The sequence below is a fragment of the Rattus norvegicus genome, chromosome 3 (assembly GCF_036323735.1).
Source record: "Rattus norvegicus strain BN/NHsdMcwi chromosome 3, GRCr8, whole genome shotgun sequence".
Classification (NCBI taxonomy): Eukaryota; Metazoa; Chordata; class Mammalia; order Rodentia; family Muridae; genus Rattus; species Rattus norvegicus.
In genome coordinates, this window is record NC_086021.1 from 137856415 (window position 1) to 137877622 (window position 21208).

The 21208-nt window shown below is 43.4% G+C and overlaps 1 protein-coding gene and 1 pseudogene across 1 annotated transcript in view; one reads left to right on the forward strand and one right to left on the reverse strand.

Moving 5' to 3' along the window:
* Positions 1-21208, forward strand: part of Tmc2 (transmembrane channel-like 2) — a 67950-nt gene that overhangs the window by 6902 nt on the left and 39840 nt on the right. The window contains exons 3-4 of the mRNA NM_001106510.1: positions 4879-5031; positions 10175-10265. Coding sequence (NP_001099980.1) covers positions 4879-5031; positions 10175-10265 — 244 coding nt within the window. The remainder of the gene's footprint in view (positions 1-4878; positions 5032-10174; positions 10266-21208) is intronic.
* Positions 4208-4294, reverse strand: LOC120102118 (small nucleolar RNA U3; annotated as a pseudogene).

The window sequence follows — 21208 nt, forward strand, 5'->3', positions numbered from 1 at the left end:
AGTTTAGGTTTAAATAAAGAGCAGAAGATATGTATACTGAAGCAGTCCTGGCCAAGGTATGGTCCTGCTCAACATCTGTTCCGGGTCCAATCTCTCCTGCAAGGTGGTCTGACAAACTGTTAGACCTGTGTGAAATCTCTTTCTGTATCTCCTCTGGCTGGCCCAGGGTTCAACCTTCTCCTTCTCTCAGCATGAGATTCCTTGGAAATTCTAATGGGGTGCATTGTTCCAATAATCTTATAACCAGAGAGATACAGTGTTTCATTCCAGGCTACAGAAATGGCTTAATGGTTAAGAGCACTTACTGCTTGTTTTTCCAGAGGACACAAGTTCAGTTCCCAGCCCCTGTGATGAGAAGTTCACAAATGCTTCTAACTCCAGCTCCAGGGGATCCAGTGCTCTTTACTGGCCTCCTTAGGCATCATATTCAGATGCACACGCCACATACTAACACATTGATTTGTGTTCAGAGTTGTACTACTATACAATAGTAACAGGCCTTAGCTCTCACGCACTGGAATTATAATCAAATGCTACCCTGCCTGGCTTTTTCTTTTGGTTGTTGCTTGTTGTGCCCAGGATTGAACCCAGGTCCTTTTGTATTCTCAGCACATGCCTTACCGTTAAGCTACACCTCCAATGAGTTTGAACACATCGATTTCCCTTGTGTATCTTATATTTTAGAAGGAACCAGTACTCTAAATGACATGTACAATATAAGGCGCTACAGATGAGGACTCAGTGGTGCCAATTTTAGTTGACTGACATGACAGGGTTAGAAGGATAAAAAGACTCAGTTCCCCAGATGCTGATTATCTAGCAGGAAAGATGAGACTCAATTAAGACAAGGCAGAAAGCAATGTGCACCCAGGACAAGATTTGATAGTGCTGTACTGCTGGGGCCCTGAGGCATCTAGTTTCCTCTACCGAGAAGGTGAGCATTTCAGTATCTGCAGAAAAAGAAAAATGGAATTTAAATAAAGACAACTCCATCTAGTGAGGGAAAATATAGTACAAAGACTCCAAGACAGTTGTCACTGGGAATGTGTGAAGTATGACCAAAAGTGCCAATGGCTAGGCTTGCCAGATCCCTTAGCATGCTAAGATTTCTTTATTTCCAAGAGGTAAGAAGCTAAAACTCCAAGGTTTTTGTAAACTCGTCTCTAAAACCAGAATTAGCAGTAGTCCTGATTACTCTCTTCATAAGCACCATTAAGGTTATCCAGACATGACGTCTTAGCATTCTACTGCTGTGAAGAGACACCATGACCAAGGAAACTCTTATAAAAGCTTATTTAATTGAAAAACTCATCTAATTGAAAGCTTGCTTACAGCCTCAGAGGGTTAGTCCATGATCACCATGGCAGGAAACAGGCAGGTGTTGCTCTAGGGCAATTGGTGAGAGCTTACATCCTGACCCACAGACAGCAGACAGAGAAAGAGAGAGGCAGTGGGCCTGGTTTGGACTTTTAAAACCTCGAAGCCCACCCACATTGACACACCTTCTCCAACAAGGCCACACCACCTAGTCCTTCTCAAATAGTTCCGATAATTGGGGACCAAGCATTCAGATATATGAGTCCATGGGGGCCATACTCATTCAAACCACCACACATAACCTTTCCTTTCACCTACCCTGTCAGCTACTGTGTCTCTTTATCACTGAGGCTGCACTGAGCACACACAATCATTTGGATCCTGTAGCAGCTGGGCAGGTAGTATTACCAGGGCATGGGGAAGGGCATAGCATGGGGATTCTCTCCAGAAGTTCTCTGTAATTGTGTTAGCCATTGCAGTAACCATTAGGCATTTGAAATATGACCAGGGAGGAGGAAATGACTTTCCAACTTAATTTAATGTAGCATAATTTAAACTTGACATTAATACAACCAGATTGACATAGTGAATTTATTTAACTTGGACAGATATAGTTTTGAAACTGACCTGAACTGGCTTTGGAATCAAAATATTTTGTTAATGATATCAACAGCAAAGAAAAATAACCATATACCACTTGATTTGGAAGCATGTCTAAAGGAATTTGTGTGTGTGAATCTACTTTTTCAAGTATAATTTTACAAACTATAAGTACAGAGCAAGAATATATAATGAAAATTTGATATCTCGATTGACATGCACTATAAATGAAGAATGAACATCAGGTTGTGAAGACAGAGCCAAAAGACTATCAACAGAATATTCTGATGATTTTACATTGATTATGTTAAAAAATATAATCTGATTGAATTGTGTAAATTATTAAATTTTTCCATTTCATGTCACCATTTAAATATGGCTCTTAGAAAACTTTAAATTAGAGTTTCCCAATTTCGTGAACTTCGGGCTGATCTCTGGTGTGTCAGAGAGCACCTCATGCATTTTTGCAAGACCATAGATTCCTGGTCTTGCTGACTTATCTGTAACCTGAACCATAGCCTGGCTCTGAGTCAGCATCCTCAGCCTAGGAAATACCTGCTCTGGACCCTTCGCTGACCAGGAGGACTTCTTTGAGTTCCTTTCACTGACCCTGGCTAGCATCCGGGCTCATGGATAGGCACGAGCTATTCTGATTCAAAGTTCAATCTCATATAATCTGGTACATCTCAATTTCGCTGGTCATTCTCAGTGTCATATTATAGTCAAAACCATTTTACGCAATATTGATACAAGAAAAATCAAGGTCTCCTCTTGGGGCTCCTAGCCTCATTAATAAAAGTACTTAAGAAGAGACTCAAATGGAAACTCAAGGACAATTCTGTGAAGGTTTAAAATAACTGCAGGGTAGGCCAGCTGCTGCCCAGAAAATGGAGGCAGAAAGGGGGAATCTATTGCATTTTGACAGTACAGAATCCAGATACATGGTGGACAGTCATGTGGTGGGGAGGAGGGCTTTAGAGAAAGCATAAGAAAACCCAGAATGGGTAAGCCTAGAGTGCTAAGGAAAGCATGCATGGAAAAGAGGAAGAAGAAGAAGAAAAGAAGTTATGCTTTTCTGGGTAACTCAAAGAAACAAGCAGATTACAAGGTACCTGACTGTAGCCTGGTGAGCTACTATCCTGGGAACCTGGTCCAGGGAGGAGAGGCAGGGGCCATGTCTTATTGAAGGACTAATTATTCTGCCCATCTCTTTAAAGGTGAGCCCACCTTCCTAAGGGTGGTTCCTAGACCAGGGATTGACCCTGCCCAACCGGAATGTTAGGTCTCCACCTAGGTCAGAAATGCTATGAATTTGAACACTTGAGAATCCAGGGGAGGAACATTACTAAGGGACAGCGTGCCCTCATTAGACCATAAAAAAAATCGCATTTCTTCCTGTTCAGTGTAGGATTAAGCTCTAAATTCTGAATAGTGCCATAGTGGTGTAACCTCAGCCCTCTCGCTACTTGAGGACTTTACTGCCTCTTAAAGTGAGACTAATAATTGTGGTCACAGTTTATCATTTTCAACAGGGACTCTTAAAATAAAAAAATATGCTACGCTCTTCATATTTATGAATGATTTATGAAGGACTTTCTCAGACTTTAAATTTGTAATGAAATCATTTAAAATAAATAAAATAAGGTTTTGAGGTGATTAAACAAGAGTATTAGTGTGTGTTTTAGGGCTTCCAGTACTGCCTTTATAAGCACCATGACCAAAAAGCAAGTCGGGGAGGAAAGGGTTTACTGGCTTATACTTTCATATCAGTCCGTCACTGAATGGAGTCAGGACAGGAGCCTTGGAGGGGTGCTGCTTACTGGCTCCCTCCCCATGGCTTGCTCAGCCTGCTTTCTTATAGAACCCAGGACCACTGGCCCAGGCATAGTTTGCGTCTATTGCTATGAAGAGATAACATGACCACAAGAACTCTTATAATGGAAAGCATTTAATTTGGGGCTGGCTTACAGTTTCAGAGCTTCAGTCCATTATGAGAAACATGGAGGTGTGCAGACAGCCATGGTGCTGGACAAGGAGCCTAGAGTTCTGCATCTTGATCCCCCTGGCAGCCAGGAGAGAACAATGTTGAACTTCTGAGACTTCAAAGCCTGGCAGTTTAGTGACACATTTCCTCAGCCAAAGCCACACCTACTCCAACAAGGCCATACCTCCTAAGAGTGTCCTTCCCTATGGGCCTAGGGGGAGACATTTTTACTCAAACCACCACACCAGGGACAGCATCACCCACAATGGTCTGGCCCCTCCCCAATCAATTACTAATTAAGAAAATGCCTTTCAGGCTTGCCCACAGCCCCATCTTCAGGAGGCATTTTCTCTAGTAACGAACTATAGAAATGATCCCTGAAAGTATAGTCTTCAGGAGGCATTTTCTTAATTGAGGTTTCTCAGATGACACTAGCTTGTGCCAAGTTGACATAAAACTATCCAGCACAGTGCATGTGTATGGGGGTGGATGCCCTGGACACATTTGAAGGTCATAGGACAGCTTTTTGAAGTCGATTCTCTCCTTTTGCCTTAATATGGATTCCAGAGATGAAACACAAGTCATAAGGCTTGCACGGCAAGTGCTTTGCCAAGTTAAGCCATCCTGTCAGCCCCGAAATCCTACAAGGAATGAATGAATGAATGAATGAATGAATGAATGAATGAAATTACATTAAAAGTGTCTCAACTTTTATTTCTATTGGACACCACTGTGCTAGAGAGTATATGGGTGGAGAACTCAGAGAAATCTGGTTTGGGAAGGCAACCTAGTCATACCTTAGACTACAGGACAGTTTTGGTCTCCTTTAGCTGGTAGCAGGAGCCACTGCCAGTTTCTGGTGGGGCCAGGCTCGCTCCAGCCTGTGGGTGTCAAGGCGCCTGCCCATCTTTCCTGTGAATTCCTCCCCTGTCCACACCCTTCTAACTCACCTGTGTCAGCCATGGCTCTGCCCGTAGGACTACTTCCTTGGCCTCCAGTGTCTCCACTAGAGAGTCCCTGTCAGAAGAGGAGTTGGCTCAGATCCTGGAACAGGTGGAAGAGAAAAAGAAGCTCATCACTACCATGAGGAACAAACCCTGGCCCATGGCGAAGAAGCTGAGGGAACTCAGGTGAGGGAGCTTCGGAATGAGCTTCTCCTGCACAGGAGGCTCATCTCCTGCAGAACGGGGGAGGGCCTTCCTCTTCTCTGCCCCAGTGAGACAGAACAGGAGAGGAGATTGGCTCTTCCAGCCTCCCTACTGCAAGCACGGCACAGACTTGCCAGCATCGGTCTGTGCGCAGGCCTTCAGTCACTTATAACCATCTCTCCCACGCCCTGCCGCACGCGCTGGTTCTCACCCTCTCTCATAACCCAACACAGAAATGCCCTCCGAGGAAGCTGACTGTGACGTCCCTTCTAGGCAAGGGCAACTGTCTTGTCTGCTTTCAGCACCCACAACCTCCCCTCTCAGCTGTCTCTTGCACTAATGGCTTGTACAGCAAGTGGAAAGGTCTGTTAGCATGTCTCTGTGTCCTAAGGCAAGGCCACACTGGTAATGGTGCTCCATTGGTTTGGGTTTGAATTGTGGTACCGCTCCCTACTTGTGCCATTTCCAACTCACCCTTAACCTTGAATTGCATATGAAAGGCTGACATATCAAAATAACTTTTTTTTAAATTCTTGAATGTCTGCATCAGTTTTGAACTAAACCAGAACTCACATTGCATAATTTCTGGTTATCTACTAGAAAAGCCCCCACCTCCACCCCCACTCCCACCCCCGTGCGCCTCGACTTTGCTGCCCCACATCTGGCCTCCATTTTCAACAACAGCGACTTACTCAAACACAAATTAGTTCATGCTTGGATTAAGCTCCTATTGTTATGGAGAGTGGTGTGGGAGTCATGTCTTGACATTATTTATTTCGAAAAACAAAGCAAAGATTCTGGCCACATTGACAAGGTATGGATCCTGACAGTGGTTCTAACAAGCAGAGTTAACCGCTGCAGGACAAGTTAGTGGGGCCCCAGCTCCCTGCGGTGTCCCCTGACTCCTGCTGCAGAACTTCCTGACATACTAGAAATCCCTCACATCTGTACTGTGGGATACAGTCGTCACTAGCCACATGTGACTCTTGGTCTTGGTCACTAAACACACCTAGTGTGACTAACTGGACTCTTGGGTTTTTTTTTTTAAACTTATTTGAATGTATGTTCAGCATAGTGATAGCAACATCTGTGTAATTGAAAGTTGCTGAGAGCAAATATTAGAAGGCTCTCACTACTAAAAAAAAAAGCTCAGGATTTAATATGTTGATTGGTTTGATGTAGCCATCAGTGTATATACCATAAATAGATACTTTTTTTTTGCCAATTTAAAACTGTGTGGACAGCGGGCTGGCTCCTTCCAGGAGTTCCTCTCCCTGTCCTACAGGCTGGGTTTTTCCTCCTGTACCAGTGTCCTTCTCACAGAACCTTGTACTCATGTACAGCCTAGACACAGCTTCCATTAGCAACAGGAAGAGCATCACTGAGACACTGGAGGAAACGAGGTCTCCAGAAGGCTCAAGTTTCACAGTTCCTGTTGTTGGCAGGGTTGGCAGTGACTACGTCTCCCTCATTTTCATATCTCTGTGTCAAACAGTAGGTCTTGCATGTCCGAACCTCCTTCCTTTTCCTTCTCTTCCCTCCTCCAGCAGGCCTTACTCTAGGCTTAGGCCTCAGGTTTTCCAGCCCCTAAGTTTCCAGCATCCTCCGTGGGAAAACCAAAGTGCTGACTGAATCTTATACACCCACTGAGTCTCAGCCGAGTGTCCCTTCTGGAGGGAAGCCCCTGTCACCCCTTTCTGCATCCAGGGCTACTCTAGCCAGGATCTGCTTAAAGATCTCTCCATCTCATGAGATAGAATGTGCCAGTAATTAGTAACTCCAGAGGTCTCACACTCAATTGTCTCAAACCCAAGATTAGACACAATTCCACAAACAAAAGCATACAGCCTGAATGCAGAAAGGGGTGACAAGGACTACCCTAAAGAAGGGACACTTGGCTGAGTCTCACTGGGTGTATAAGATTCAGTCAAGTGGGGTTCACTTTGCTGTTCCCACAGAGGATGCTGGAAAAGTGGCTACCTTTCTTTCACTAGAGGAGACTTATTCCCGCTTCCTGCCCATTAGTCAGGTCTCAGCTCCTTCAAACATTTTGATTCATCCTGCCACAGGGAGGCCCCTTCTTCACCCTCCTTCAATGGCACAACTTTACTCGGGAGCTGGCCTTGGTGGGGAGGATGACCTTAGCACTCATTTCTGACTGACTCTGTCCCAGCCATAAGGCAGAGTTCTGACTGAGCTTATTCTGTTCTGATGAGGAAACTGTTGGAACCCCTGAAGAGGCACTTCACAGTTACCACGGTCTCCTTCAGTCATCAACTCCTGCTTCCTGCTGTCTTCAGCCCAAGAAACAAGGGAGCACACAGTACAAAAATCTGAAGTGTGGCTTTTTCTGTCAACAGCTTCAAGACCCATCCCATATGGAGACACTGGGTGTTTACTCTCAAGAGCCACCTCTTCAGTCATCTGGAGATGGTTGACACAGACAGCTGCCAAGGCTGACAGGCAGGCCTGTACCAAGGCCTTGGGTAGTTCTCTAGTATCCTCTGAGGGAACACTGAAGTGTGATGAATCCTACCTGACTGAATCTCATTCACACAATGAGACTTGCCCAAGTGTCCCCTCTGCAGGGAAGTTCCCATCATTCCTTCCTGCATTCAGGCTATATGCTCTTGTTTGCAGAACTGTGACTAATTACTATTTGCTGAACATTCCCTAGATGCCAGATCCTACTCTTTTAAGTACAGTGGACATAGCAATCCCATTTTCTCAAAACATCCCTGTGACAGAGGCACTATTATATTCCCAGTGTACCGACAAGGAAACCGAGTCTCAGAATCACCAAGTAATTTGCCCAATGTTTCATAACAAGTTGAGTGATCCAGTCTGGATTTGAACACAGAAACTCTGGCTCTAGAGCCTATACCGTTAATTACTTTTCTGGATTTACCGGATGTTGTAGAATGCAACCCCTTGGCTGCTGCATGACTCTGCCACCAGCGAAGTCTCTGTCCTAAGACACCAGGCACAGCCAAGGCAACTTATAGCATGGTTTCAGAGGGTTAGAGTCCATGATGGCAGAAATGAGGAAGCCAGCAGCTGGAGTCCAGCCCAACAGCTCACCTCTTGAACCATAAGCAGGAGACAGAGACACCCCAAAGCCTGCCCCGCTTCTGCTCAGTGACACACCTCCTCCAACAAGACCACACCTTCCCAAATAGTTCTATTAGCTGGGGACCAGGTATTCAAACATAGGAGCTCATGGAGGCCATTCTCATTCAAACACCACAATCTCCAACCGCAGCCAACTTCCTAGAGGCTACATCCTCTTTTTCAGAAGTGCTGCTATGGGCCTCAGCCTCTGACACACTCATGAGGCTAGCTGGCCCACGCATAGGGACTAGAGACTGTCTCAGGATGACAGGGTACAAAGAACAATGACAGCAAAGCTGAGTGAGCGTTGCCTCCTGCCCCATCTAAGAGGCTCCTTAGTCACTCACACTGGCCCCCTTCTCCTAGCCTTTCAGCTTCACATGCCCTGTGGGATTGCTCCACAAATTCAAAATAATATCAAGGGCCCTAGACAGAATCCATAAACAGGAGTCATTGTTATTATTAAAGCTTGAACATCTTTTGTGTTCAAGGTCAAGAGACTATGTTGAATCCTGAAAGATAAGGTTGGGAATAAAGATGAGTCAGAGAAGCATCTGGCATCATGAACAATGATACAAGGTAGCAAGCGCTATCTGCATATGAAGGTCTGGCGCCCAGGAGTTGATGTTATTTCAATCCTAGTCAGGTGGTTCTTGCTTCATCAGAAGACTGATGTCTTAAAAAATGACCGGAACTGGGTCTGAGAGTGTAGCATGAGAGTTTGTGCCTACTATATAGAAGGCCCTAAGGTTAAGTCTCAGCCAGTGTGAGATTTGTTACAGAAGCAACTGCTCAAGGGAGGAAAGGGTGATTCTGACTCACAGCTCCAGAGGCATCAGTGTATCAAAGGAAAAAAGCAAAGTTGCTGAGGGTGGCAACCAGAGTAAATCCAAAGGCTGCCCCTGCAGCCCTGCTTCAGCCAACCGGCTCCTCTTAAAGGCTCTGCAATTTCCTCTAATAGTACCACCAGCCAGGAAACAAATACTCAAAATGTGAACTTGTAGGGGTCCTTTCAGACTCAAATCACGGCGTTCCCACCACAATTAAAATTCTATGGGACAGCAGGATGTCTCAGCTAGTAAAAGTGCTTGCCACACCGGCCTGATACCCTGGTTTACATCCCCAGAACCCATAGCAGATGGAGAACTGACTCCCCAAAAGTTGTCCCCTGACCTCCACATATGCACAGTGACACACATATATCCATGTACACACACATATCTACAATTTAAAAAATAAAAACAAAGTTTTTCTGCTTTTAGTCTCTCTGACTTCTATCCTTTAACTCTATCTATCTATCTATCTATCTATCTATCTATCTATCTATCTATCTACCTACCTACCTATCTATCATCTATTTACTGTTTTTGGTTTTGTTGAGACAGGGTCTCTTCTATGTAGCCCTGGCCCAGAACTCACAGAGACAGGCCTACAAGCATGTCTCTACCTCCTGAGTGCTGGATTAAATGTTTGTTTGTGCCACCATGCCTTGTGAACCTCCTTTTTCTTCCTTCCTTCCTTTCTTTCTTTCTTCCTTTCTTTCTTTGTCCTTTTTCTTTTTTCTTTTTTTTTTTTTTGAGACAAGATTTCTCTGTACAATCTTGGCTATCCTAGAACTCACTCTGTGAACCAGGTTGGCCTCAAACTCACAGAGATCTGCCTGCCTCTGCTTCACAAATACTGGGATTAAAGATGTACACCACCACTGCCCAGTTGAACCTCCCTGTTTTAATGTTGCTAAACTTCACTATACCTGTCATGTAATCGTTTGCTCACATATGCAACACCAAGGGGCAAAGTCTTGGAGAAAATTGACAAAACCCTGCCTATCAGTATCTACTCTATGCCTGCTAGTGCTGGCGGTAGGAAAAGTTCAGTTGACAAAATGCCCTGATTCATAACATTGGCATTGCAACTAAGGGTACAAGCGTGTAAAGCTTTCGACCTCACCGTCTAGATTTCAGGTTTAACTCTTGTGTCTCCTTACCCTCTGCTTTCTTTTCCTCCTGACCAGGGAAGCCCAAGCCTTTGTGGAGAAGTATGAAGGAGCCTTGGGAAAAGGCAAGGGCAAACACCTCTATGCCTACAGGATGATGATGGCTAAGGTATGTGTGGTCTTCAGACAGCAAACTGTGGGGAGAGCCTGCTCGCCATGGGGACATGGGAACCACCACAAACACCTGGCAGCCTGACAATTAGCACCCCCTACCCTTAGTGGTGTGAATGTGAGGTTCAGTAGAACATTCGGGGTCGTCCAGGGATGGAAACCAGCTACCTCTTGCTAATTATTCCATATTTATCCGTGGGGCTTCCACATGTATGAGATTTGTTTTCTCTCCAGTAAATAAGCTCAGAGAATGACTGATAGTGCACATGACACCATTTATTTTTGTATCCAGCACTCGAATCAAGGCATCTTGATTTGGTGAAAACACAGCCAGGCTGTTGAGTTACCAGACTCAGTGAATAACCAGTGTCCCCATAAAGGGTGGCCAGCTCCCCTTTATTGAGCTGCATTGGAACCGGCTGCAAGGGGCTGGTGTTTTACGTGGGTCTTATTGAGTAGCCTTTCTTTTCTGGAGTCAATTACCTCTGATTTAAAAGCTGTGGTCCCTCATCCACTTAGTCCCTACATGGCCTGTCTTGGGGCTGTTATGATGGGCAACCATTTGACATCATGACAGCTCTGGCTTTCCCCTTTTTCTTTCTTTTTTTTTTAAATCTCTTTTCCTGCTTATGATTCCACATTCATTCTTAAAATCACTTTGACAAATTCCAAAATGGGTCATTAAATTTTTGATTAAAGTTGTAACTATTTTAATTAACACATAAAAGCATTAAAAAGTATTAAATAATTAAATATTAACAGTGTACATTATATGACATTTTAACCAGATTAAATAAATTTAGCACATCTTTATGGTGAAAACTTTGTAGTCTTTTCTTGTAGCCTTTTGCAATATACACAGAAAGCTGGTTTCTATAATCTGTTAGCTGTGTAACTAGCTCTCCAGACATCTCGCTTCGGTCTAACTCAGTACCCACTGATTAACCTTTCAGCCTCTCTCTCTCTCTCTCCTCTCTAAACCTTGCTCTCCCCAACCATCACTCTACTCTCAAGACTTGTAAGTTCAATTCTTTAAATTATACATGTGAGTGTGAAATTATTTTAAATTTGTGGTTTGACTTAATATATTTACTCTCTGCATCTAGAATACTGTTTCTCAAGCTTTATTTTATATCTTTCAGTAAAGTTTGTCATATAGATTTTCCACATTTTTAGGTTTATTTCGACATAGCTTATATCTCACTTTTGTGAATGGTATAATTTTTATTTATATAATAGCTAGTTATTAAGGTATGTGGATAAGTGTTTGTATATTGGTTTTATAACTAGTGCGTGTGTGCATGTGTGTGTGTGTGTGTGTGTGTATTTGTGTATGTGTTTTACAGGAGATGGAGCCCAGAACCTCAGACATGACTGTGGCAAACATTCTCCCACTAATCTTTGCATTCGCTTATTGATTCTGTCTTCTTAATCAGTTTCTATTGATTATGTAGGCATCTTAGGGTTGCCATCCTATGGAGGCATTTTCTCAACTGAGTTCCTCCTTTCACATGACTTTAGCCTGTGCCAAGCTAGCATAGCACTAGCCAGCACCGCTGATCCCTTGTCACCTTGACACACAACACATCTCTCTTAAGTAGCCCATTTTCTTTCTCACTCATCCCCGAGATTACAAATTAATATCTACATCATATTATAAAACATTTCACAAACTAAAAAAGTCCCATAGTCTTTACAAATTCAGATACTTTTAGAATTAGGTCTCTTCAAAAATCCAAAGTCTCTTTAAAAATCTAAAGTCTCTTTAAATTTCAGAGTCTCTCAACTGTGGAGTCCTGTAATATCAAAAGGTTAAACGCTTTGTTACTTCAAGAGAGAAGAACCAGGGTGCAGTACAATCTGAACAAAGCAAAATCATACTCCAACTGTGTAAATGACTCCTTGTCCAAGGTCTGGGATCCACATAAGTTTCCTTGGATCCTCCAGGGGTTTGAGTCACTGCTCTAGCTCCTCCCTCTGCAGCCCATACAACTTGTCTACTACACTCAGTCAGCTCCACTACTGTAGCCCAGCCGTGGCTCTCTTGTACTTTTACCAACAACCTCTCCTGGGCTCTTTTTGGGGACTCTAGCCCTGTCACACAGTGCCAAGCCTCAGCAGGTGTCCATAATCTATCTCTTCATGGCCCAATTGAGTCTTTATTTTTTTTCTTTCCATAATTTTTTATTCATATTATTTCCCAATTGCAAATCCCTCCTCTTCTTCTCTTAGTCCTGCCGTTATAAGTGCCTCCCCCCATTACCCCTTCCTCTTCTCCTCAGAAAAGGGAGAGCTCCCTTGAGTACCACCCCCTACCCTGGGACATCTGATTCCAGTAGGACTAGGCACATCCTCTCCCACTGGGGCCCAAGCAGGCAGTCCAGGTAGGGGAATGGGATCCAATGGCAGGCAACAGAGTCAGAGACAGCCCCACTCCTATGGTTAGGGAACCCAGGTGAAGCAAAAGCTGTTCATCTGCTACAAATATGGAGGGGCTAGGTCCAGCCCAGGTATGCTCTTTTGTTGGCAGCTCACACTCTGTGAGCCCCCCAGGTTAGTTGATTCTATAGGTGTCCTTGACCCCTCCAGCTCCCTAAATTCTATCCCCCACTCCTCCACAAGACTCCCTGAGCTCTGCCTGATGTTTGGCTGTGGGTCTCTGCATGTGTTTCCATCCACTGCCCCATGTCTCCTCTCAGGAGACAGTTATGCTAGGCTCCTGTCTGCAAGCATGCAGAGTATCACTAATAGTATCAGGGATTGGCTCTCTCTCATGGGATGGATCTCAAGTCGGGCCAGTCATTAGTTGGCCATTCCCTCAGTCTCTGCTCCATCTCAGTCCCTGGGTGTATTGTAGGCAAGACAAATTTTGGGTTGAAGGTTTTGTGGGTGGCTTGTGAGTTGATGTCCCCCTCCTTCTACTGGAAGTCCTGCCTGGCTACGGGATGTGACTACTTCAGTCTCTATATCCCCTGCTGGTAATAATCTCAGCTAGGGTCACCCCCATAGACTCCCCATAGCCTCACCCATCCCATGTCTCCAGCTAATCCTAGAGATGCCCCCCCCCATTGATTTTCATTCTCATTACCAGCTCTCTTCTATTCCTTCTCCCCACACCTGATCACCATGCCTCCTCCCCCACCTAGTATCATCTCTCCATCCACCTCTGATGATGAGGCTCTAAGTGGCTCTCAAACTTCCCTGTGAAACATCACAAGCCAGGCTCCTCTGAACATACTTCCAAGGTTCCACAGAATAGCTCACCAAGCTTTGAACACTCAATGGCCTTTCTATACCAAAGTTCCAAAGTTCTTCCAGAATCCTCCCCCAAAATGACATGGTCAGATCTGTCACAGTAACACTCCATGATCCTAGTATCAATTTCTGTCTTATTTAGGATTACTGTTGCTGTTTGGCTTAACAAATCTTAAGTCACAGCCCATTGAGGGAAGCCCAGGCAGGAGCTCAAACTGGGCTAGAATCTGGAAACAGTAGCTGAAGCAAGGGCAGTGGAAGAGTATGAGGTTTGCTCTTAGTGTCTTGCTCAGCCTGCTTTCTTATAGTACCCAGGACCAGCAGCCTGGGGGTAGCATCACCCACAACGGGCTGGGCCTTCATCCATCAATCACTAATTAAGAAAATGCCATACAGGCTTGCCTATAGCCTGACCCTGTAGAGGCTTTATCCCAATTCTAACATTCCTTCCTCTCAGATGACTTTAGTTTGTGTCAAGTTGACATAAAACTAACCAGCACTGTAGGGGAAGGCATTTCTGTTCAATTCCTCTAAGTATGACATGTCATTCCTACCTGAAGTGCAGTTTAATGGTTCTCCAGAAGTTTCAGTTGGCAATGTTTAAAATAGGTCTGTCTGCTTATCACTTTAATGACAATAATTTCATTGTCTCCCACAAAGCTTATAAACGTTGTCAGCCTGAAGTAAACTTTTTCACAATCAAAAACTATCCTCTATTTATAGTTAATAAGATTTTTGTTTTATTGAAAATAAATAGTAGGATTATATTAAATATCTTCCCCTTTCTGCTATGAAGACTTCCTATTATTACCGGGACAACCAGCATTCACTGTAGACTATCTTTAACTTCATAAACATGTTTGTTTTGCGGCATTTTTATGGCCTTTCCAGGAGTTTCCTTTAGATTGATCTGAATTTTAAATCTTGTTTACATTCGTCTATTTATCCGTCTGTGGGGGGTTTGGGGAGAAGGGGGAGTGCGCCACAGTGCACCTATTAAGTCAGAGGACAGCTTGAAAGAACCGATTCTTTCCTTCTGTGTGTCCCTGGGAAAGGAACTGAGGTCATCAGGCTTGGTCACAGGCACCTTTGCCGCTGAGCCATGATGCTGACCTCTACTCTGAATTTTCGTATGTATGTATCTGTACATGAGTGTTCTCTCTCTCTCTCTCTCTCTCTCTCTCTCTCTCTCTCTCTCTCTCTCTGTGTGTGTGTGTGTGTGTGTGTGTGTGTGTGTGTGTATGTGTGTGTTTCAATGTCCAGCTTCTTTCTCTGCCTCTGCCTCTGCCTCTGCCCCTCTGCCCCTCTGCCCCTCTGCCCCTCTGCCCCTCTGCCCCTCTGCCCCTCTGCCCCTCTGCCCCTCTGCCCCTCTGCCCCTCTGCCCCTCTGCCCCTCTGCCCCTCTGCCCTCTGCCCCTCTGCCCCTCTGCCCCTCTGCCCCTCTGCTCCTCTGCCCCTCTGCCCCTCTGCCCCTCTGCCTTCTGTCTCTCTGCCTCCTCTCTGCCTCCTCTCTGCCTCTCTGCCTCTACCTCTACCTCTGCCTGACTCCAGGGCATTTTCAGTACAAGATACCAGTGGTTGCAGAAGGACTCAGCAGTAGTAACTCCAGAAGCTAAGTTTATAAGATTGTTCTAGAAGACCAGATGTTGTATTGCTAATTTACAGGAGAAATAATTTCCGATGCAAGAACCAGAAAACTTGAAGTCCACATCAGCACTGTTTTGCTTGTTGTTGTTGATCTTGTTTTTATTGTTTGATTGATTTAGTTATATGGGAAAGTAAAGCCAAAATACACTCAGCCCAGATGAGCATCAAGGACCCTGTGTGGGCACACAAATAAGCTTAAGATTGAGTATGGAATCAGAACTTGGGAAGGTGGATGAAGCAGGGGGCTGCAGCAGCCTGCATCCATCATCGAGCCTCCCTCCACCTCTCCAGATACTGCCCTCTTACCAAGCGGGACATTGTGTACAGACCCATCTTTTCAACCATCTCTGTCTTCTGATGGGTAGTGTCCTTCTTCGTGTAGTAACCAGCCAAGCAGCATATTGTCAAGTCCAATCTGGGAAATGGGGTCTGGAAGCCTGTCTGATTCCTTCCCATCCATCCTCTACTAGCTTTACAAGGGAAAATGCCATTTCCCTCACAAATAACGTTTTACAGAAGAATCTCTGTGTGAGCTAGTGTACTGGCTGGTTTTGTGTGCCAACTGCACACAAGCTGGAGTTATCACAGAGAAAGGAGCCTCCCTTAAGAAAATGCCTCTGTGAGATCCAGTATAAGGTATTTTCTCAATTGGTGATCAAGGGAGAAGGGCCTAGCCCATTGTGGGTGGTGCCATCCCTCGACTGGTAGTCTCGGGTTCTATAAGAAAGCAGGCTGAAGGGTTGGGAATTTAGCTCAGTGGTAGAGCGCTTGCCTAGGAAGCACAAGGCCCTGGGTTCAGTCCCCAGCTCCGGGGGAAAAAAAGAACCAAAAAAAAAAAAATAAAAGAAAGAAAAAGAAAAAGAAAAAGAAAAGAAAGAAAGAAAAAAAGAAAGAAAGCAGGCTGAGCAGGCCAGGGGAAGCAAGCCAGTAAGCAGCATCCCTCCATGGCTTCTGCACCCACTCCTGCCTCCAAGTCCCTGCTTGAGTTCCTGTCCTGACTTTCTTTGGTGAAGAAAAGCAATGTGGAAGAGTAAGCTGAATAAACCCTTTCTTCCCCAACTTGCTTCTTGGTCCTGATGTTTTGTGTAGGAATAGGGACCCTGACTAAGACAGCTAGAGAGATGATTCAGCCACTAAGAGCACTTACTGCTGTTATGGAGGGCCCAGTTTCAGTTCCCAGTTCCCACATCAGATGACTCATAACTCTATGGGGATCTGATGCCCTCTTCTGGCCTCTGTGGACACATCATACATGTGTTGCACTTACATACATGCAAACAAAACACATAAAACATAAAAATTAATTTAAAAAAATTTAAAGACTATGATCTTGTGATCTGCTTCCCACCCCTTCTGAGCTTACAACTCTCAGTGATGGGTTTTGGTTTCATTTTTTTGTTTCTTTGTTGGTTAGTTAGTTGGTTGGTTGGTTGGAGTCAGTATTTTATGTAGCCCAGGCTGGCCTTGAAACTCTATTCTTCCTGCCTCTACTGGCAGAATGCTGAGATTACAGGTATGAACCTATGTGTCTCAGTTAATTTTCCTGTTACTGTAGTAAAATAGTCTGACAAAAGCATCTTAAACCAGAAGTTTTACTTCGGTTCACAGTAACTCAACACAGTTCCCAGCATGGCATGGGAAGCCTAGTGATGGGAGCTTGAAACAGTCAGGCCTCTCACATCCTTGATCAGGAATCAGAATAAACAAGAGGAGGGGCTTGGCTATGAAGCCTCAGGCCCTAACCCCAGTAACCCACTCTCTCCAGAGAGGCTGCACCTCTTAAGGGTTCCACAATCTTCCCTCACACTACCTGCGGACCATGTGTTCAAACAGGCAAACCTATGGGGATCAGTCACATTCAAACAACAATAGTAGGCAATAATTTACAGGCTGAGCCACATTGCTAGCCATTGAGATTCTGGTTTTGCTCTTTTCGTTTTAGAGGTTTTGTTATTGTTTTATTTTTAAAATTTGTATATGTTTATTGCATGCTTAATTGTTATATAAGGACATTTTGTGCAACTATATATTGCACATTGAGCATGTGTCCCCTACCCTGACCCTTTCTCAACCCTACCCTGTCCCATTAATCCTCTTTGTTTCTCTAAATAAATTCACTTCTACTTTCGTGTTTCATATATGTGTGTATACACATGCATTTTGTATATGTATATGTATGAACACATACATACACACACATATATTCACATATATGTATACAGATGTACATATATCTACATGAGTGTACATATCTATATAACAACCCAGCAACCACACAGCAGAGAAGCACTGTCTTTGTCTTTCTGAAGCTGGCCTTACTCAGTATGATTATCGCCAAACTCTGTTCATTGTGACAGAAAACACCTCCATTGTGCATAGACCACATCTCCTTCATTCATCCCTCTGTCCTTGGATACTTAGCTTGAGTCTGCGACTTTGCTGTTGCGAACAAGTTACAATAAGGGTTGATGTCCAACAACCTCTATGATACATTAACTTAAAGTCTGCTGAGTAATAAGTATTGATGTCCAACGACCTCTATGATACATTAACTTAAAGTCTGCTGAGTAAGTATCCAGGAGTGATATAGTAGATTAATTTCTTGAAAACCCTTTCTATGGGTTTCCGTAGTTCCTGAATTAGCTCATAGTCAAGACCTGCACATGGCTTTCCCCATGCTCATCCTCAGCAGCATTCATTGTCACTTTTTTTCTTAATGACTGCCATTCTGACTGAGACAATGTGAAATCGCAATATAGTGTTAATTTTCAATTCTCTGATGGTTAGTGAACTCAGTTGGACATTTTCTCATGTGCTCTTTTTATTGGTCACTTGTGCTTCATCTTTTTGAAAATTCTATGTTCATTTCATTAGTCATTGATGGGTTGATTTATTGAGACAAAGTCTCTCTATGTAGTCCTCCTAGAACTTGATATGTGGAACTGGGAGACCTCAAACTCAAAAGATCTTCTGTCTCTGCCTCTCAGGTACTGGGATTGAAGACATGTGCCACTATATCCAGACAGTCCATGTCTTTATTGAGCTGCTTGGTTTCTTATTGTCCTGCTTTCCCGTTCTTTCTCTATTCTAGTGATTCATTTCTCTCAGATATGTGACTGACAAAGATGCTCTGCCATTCTATGGTGTCTCTTCCCTTGATGATTTGTTTCATCTGCTGTGAAGATTTTTAATCTCATGAGAGGCGATCTGTCTGATGCTGGCATTGTTTTTTTAGTAGCAGGGATAGCAGAAGCCCTTATCTGTGCCTGTCTTGAAATGCTGTCCTACTTCCCACAGCAGTTTCAGCATCTCATGTCTTATGTTGAGGTCTTTGATCCATTTAGCATTGATTGTTGTAAAAGAGGAGATAGAGTTTCATTTTTCTATGTGTGGATCTCTACTTTTCTCAGCACCAAGGCTGTCTTTCTGTCTTTGGCACCTTTCTCATAGATTATATGACTGAAGCTATGCTAGGTTTGTATCTGGGTCCTTTCTCTGTTCATTATAGATGTCTTCCTTTTATTTGATTAACTATATTTCTAAATAATTAGTATTTTCAGTGTTACTTTTTTTTTTCTTTTTTTGGAGCTGGGGACCGAACCCAGAGCCTTGTGCTTGCTAGGCAAGCGCTCTACCACTGAGCTAAGTCCCCAACTCCTTCAGTGTTACTTTGAATCAGGTATTTTTCCTAACTTCTTTCACTGAGAGTACATTGCTGATATGTGAAGATCATTTTGTTTAAAAAAAATATTGATTTGATACACTGCAACTTCTAATAGTATAGGTAGCTAGGCAGTGGTGACATAAGCTTTTAATTCCAGCACTCAGAAGACAGAGGCAGGAGTCTCTCTATGAGTTCAAGACCAGCCTGGTCTACAGAGGAGTCCCAGGGCAGCCAAAGCTACACCTTGTCTCAAAAAAAATTTTTTAAAGCAAGCAAACAAACCGAAAACCAAAATAAACATGCCAGAAACCTTACAGCCTGGAGCAGGCTGAAACAAGACAGAGTAGGACTCTGGTGTGACTTTAAAGACGGAGGGTCTCTGGATGTTCTAGCTCTCTACCTATAGTGAATGTTATGATAACTTCTAAAAAGTCCTAAAAACTTTCTTGTTAATTCTGAGGGTTAAAAGCCTCTGGATTGGGGTTGGGGATTTAGCTCAGTGGTAGAGCGCTTGCCCCAGCTCCGGAAAAAAAGAACCAAAAAAAAAAAAAAAGCCTCTGGATTAGTCGATTAACACCTGAGCCTAACAGTAGGGTGTGGAGGTGGGGATTAAGTAATGTAGCCTTTGGTTCTATACCCCCAGGAATCATGAGATTCTAACTTTCAGCTGCTAGTTGAAGTCACAAGAAGAAAAAGGAAAATTTTGAAAAGTAATTTTATCGTTTATTTCCAAGTTGTAAAAAGTTTCCTGTGAAAGCTCTCTAAGAAAAAAGGGAAAACGGAATGAATGAAAAAGGGGGGTAAGGGAAAATTTGCCCTCCTCTCTTTGTCCTCAGAATTTATACATCTATCAGAATACATTATCACATGGTAAAGAGGTCATCAAAAGTATATACATAAATTCAAATCATAAATCGAATAAGAAGTTTACAACAGAGAGTGTTTACAAGCATATATCCATTAGGAGTAATTATCTCGTTAACATTAATAACCTGTCACAACTCCACAAGCTCACTGAGAGTTTAAAAACATAACTAAATTATTAGTGGTTTTGTATAGATAAATCCACTCAATATTTTATTTTCTGCCCTAGCAGCTATATAAATCATTAGTTCCCTTTTTATGATCTTTGGTTAATGGTTTTACAACCTCTTGGAATGTGCTCTGAGTAGGAGAAAGTCTGGTTACTATCCAGAAGCAATTAACTGATGACACATGGGAGACTGGCAGAGTTCTCACTGAAGTTCTGACTATCAGAAAAGGACCTAATAGCAGTCCCACTATAAAAGAGCTTAATAAATACAGTTATAATTTTAGAAATTCTTATGAGATCATCATTAAGAATTAAGAAGTTATCTATTTGTTTATATAGCCTCACTACAAGACAGTACATCTTCATAGATCTTCAGAGATCTGCTCAAAAGGGTGGGCTAATGCCTAGTGACTGTTATGTATGTTTTAATAATAACAGGAAAAGCATATTAATAGCAGGAATCTTTCCTAAAATGATTTTCTCCTGGGCCTGGCCTATAGGAGCAAATCTGTCGTGGATTATTATAATCTGAGGCAGAGCATCTCAGGGAGACCACCTGCTATTATTATTAGCTTGTCCTATGATGGCTCCTGACACAAATATGTGTTACAACAACCAGCTTAATTCTTAAATTACAAATAGTAACTCAAAGAAAGGCTAAATGTAAAAGACATCACAAGCTGAAGAGATAGCTCAGAAGTTAAGAGCATTGGCTGCTCTTCAAGAGGACCCAGGTTTGATACCCAGCACCCACATAACAGCTCATATCTGTTCCTCACACCCTCACACAGACATTCACACAGACAAAATACCAATGAACACTAAAATAAATAATAATAAAATAATCTATTTATCTACTTATTTATTTTTTAATGGTATGGCTGTGTTTGTATGTGCACATATGTGTTCAAGGAGGCCAGAAATTGAGCATCAGATCCCCTGGAGCTGGAGTTAGATACAGTTATGAGTCACCTGATGTGGTTGTTAGGAACTCCCAGCAGAGGTTTGTCAATCATTTTTTCACAGTGGGTTCTTGCTTGATTTTGTGTTGCATTCTTTCAATCTGTTACTGTCCTCCTTAATCTGTATCGTTTCCTGCTGTCTAATTTAGGATTGGCTGCTCATTTTCTGAGAGTCTTTGAAGCACATCGTTGGAGTGACTATTTGATATCTCTCAGATTTGTTGTTGCTGCTGTTGCTTTTGTGTTTTGAGACAAGGTTTCTCTGTGTGGCCCTGGCTGTCCTGGAACTTGCTCTGTAGAACAGGTTGGCCTCGAACTCAGATCCAACTGCCTCTGTCTCCCAAGTGCTGGGATTAAAGGCATGGGCCATCACACTGACTG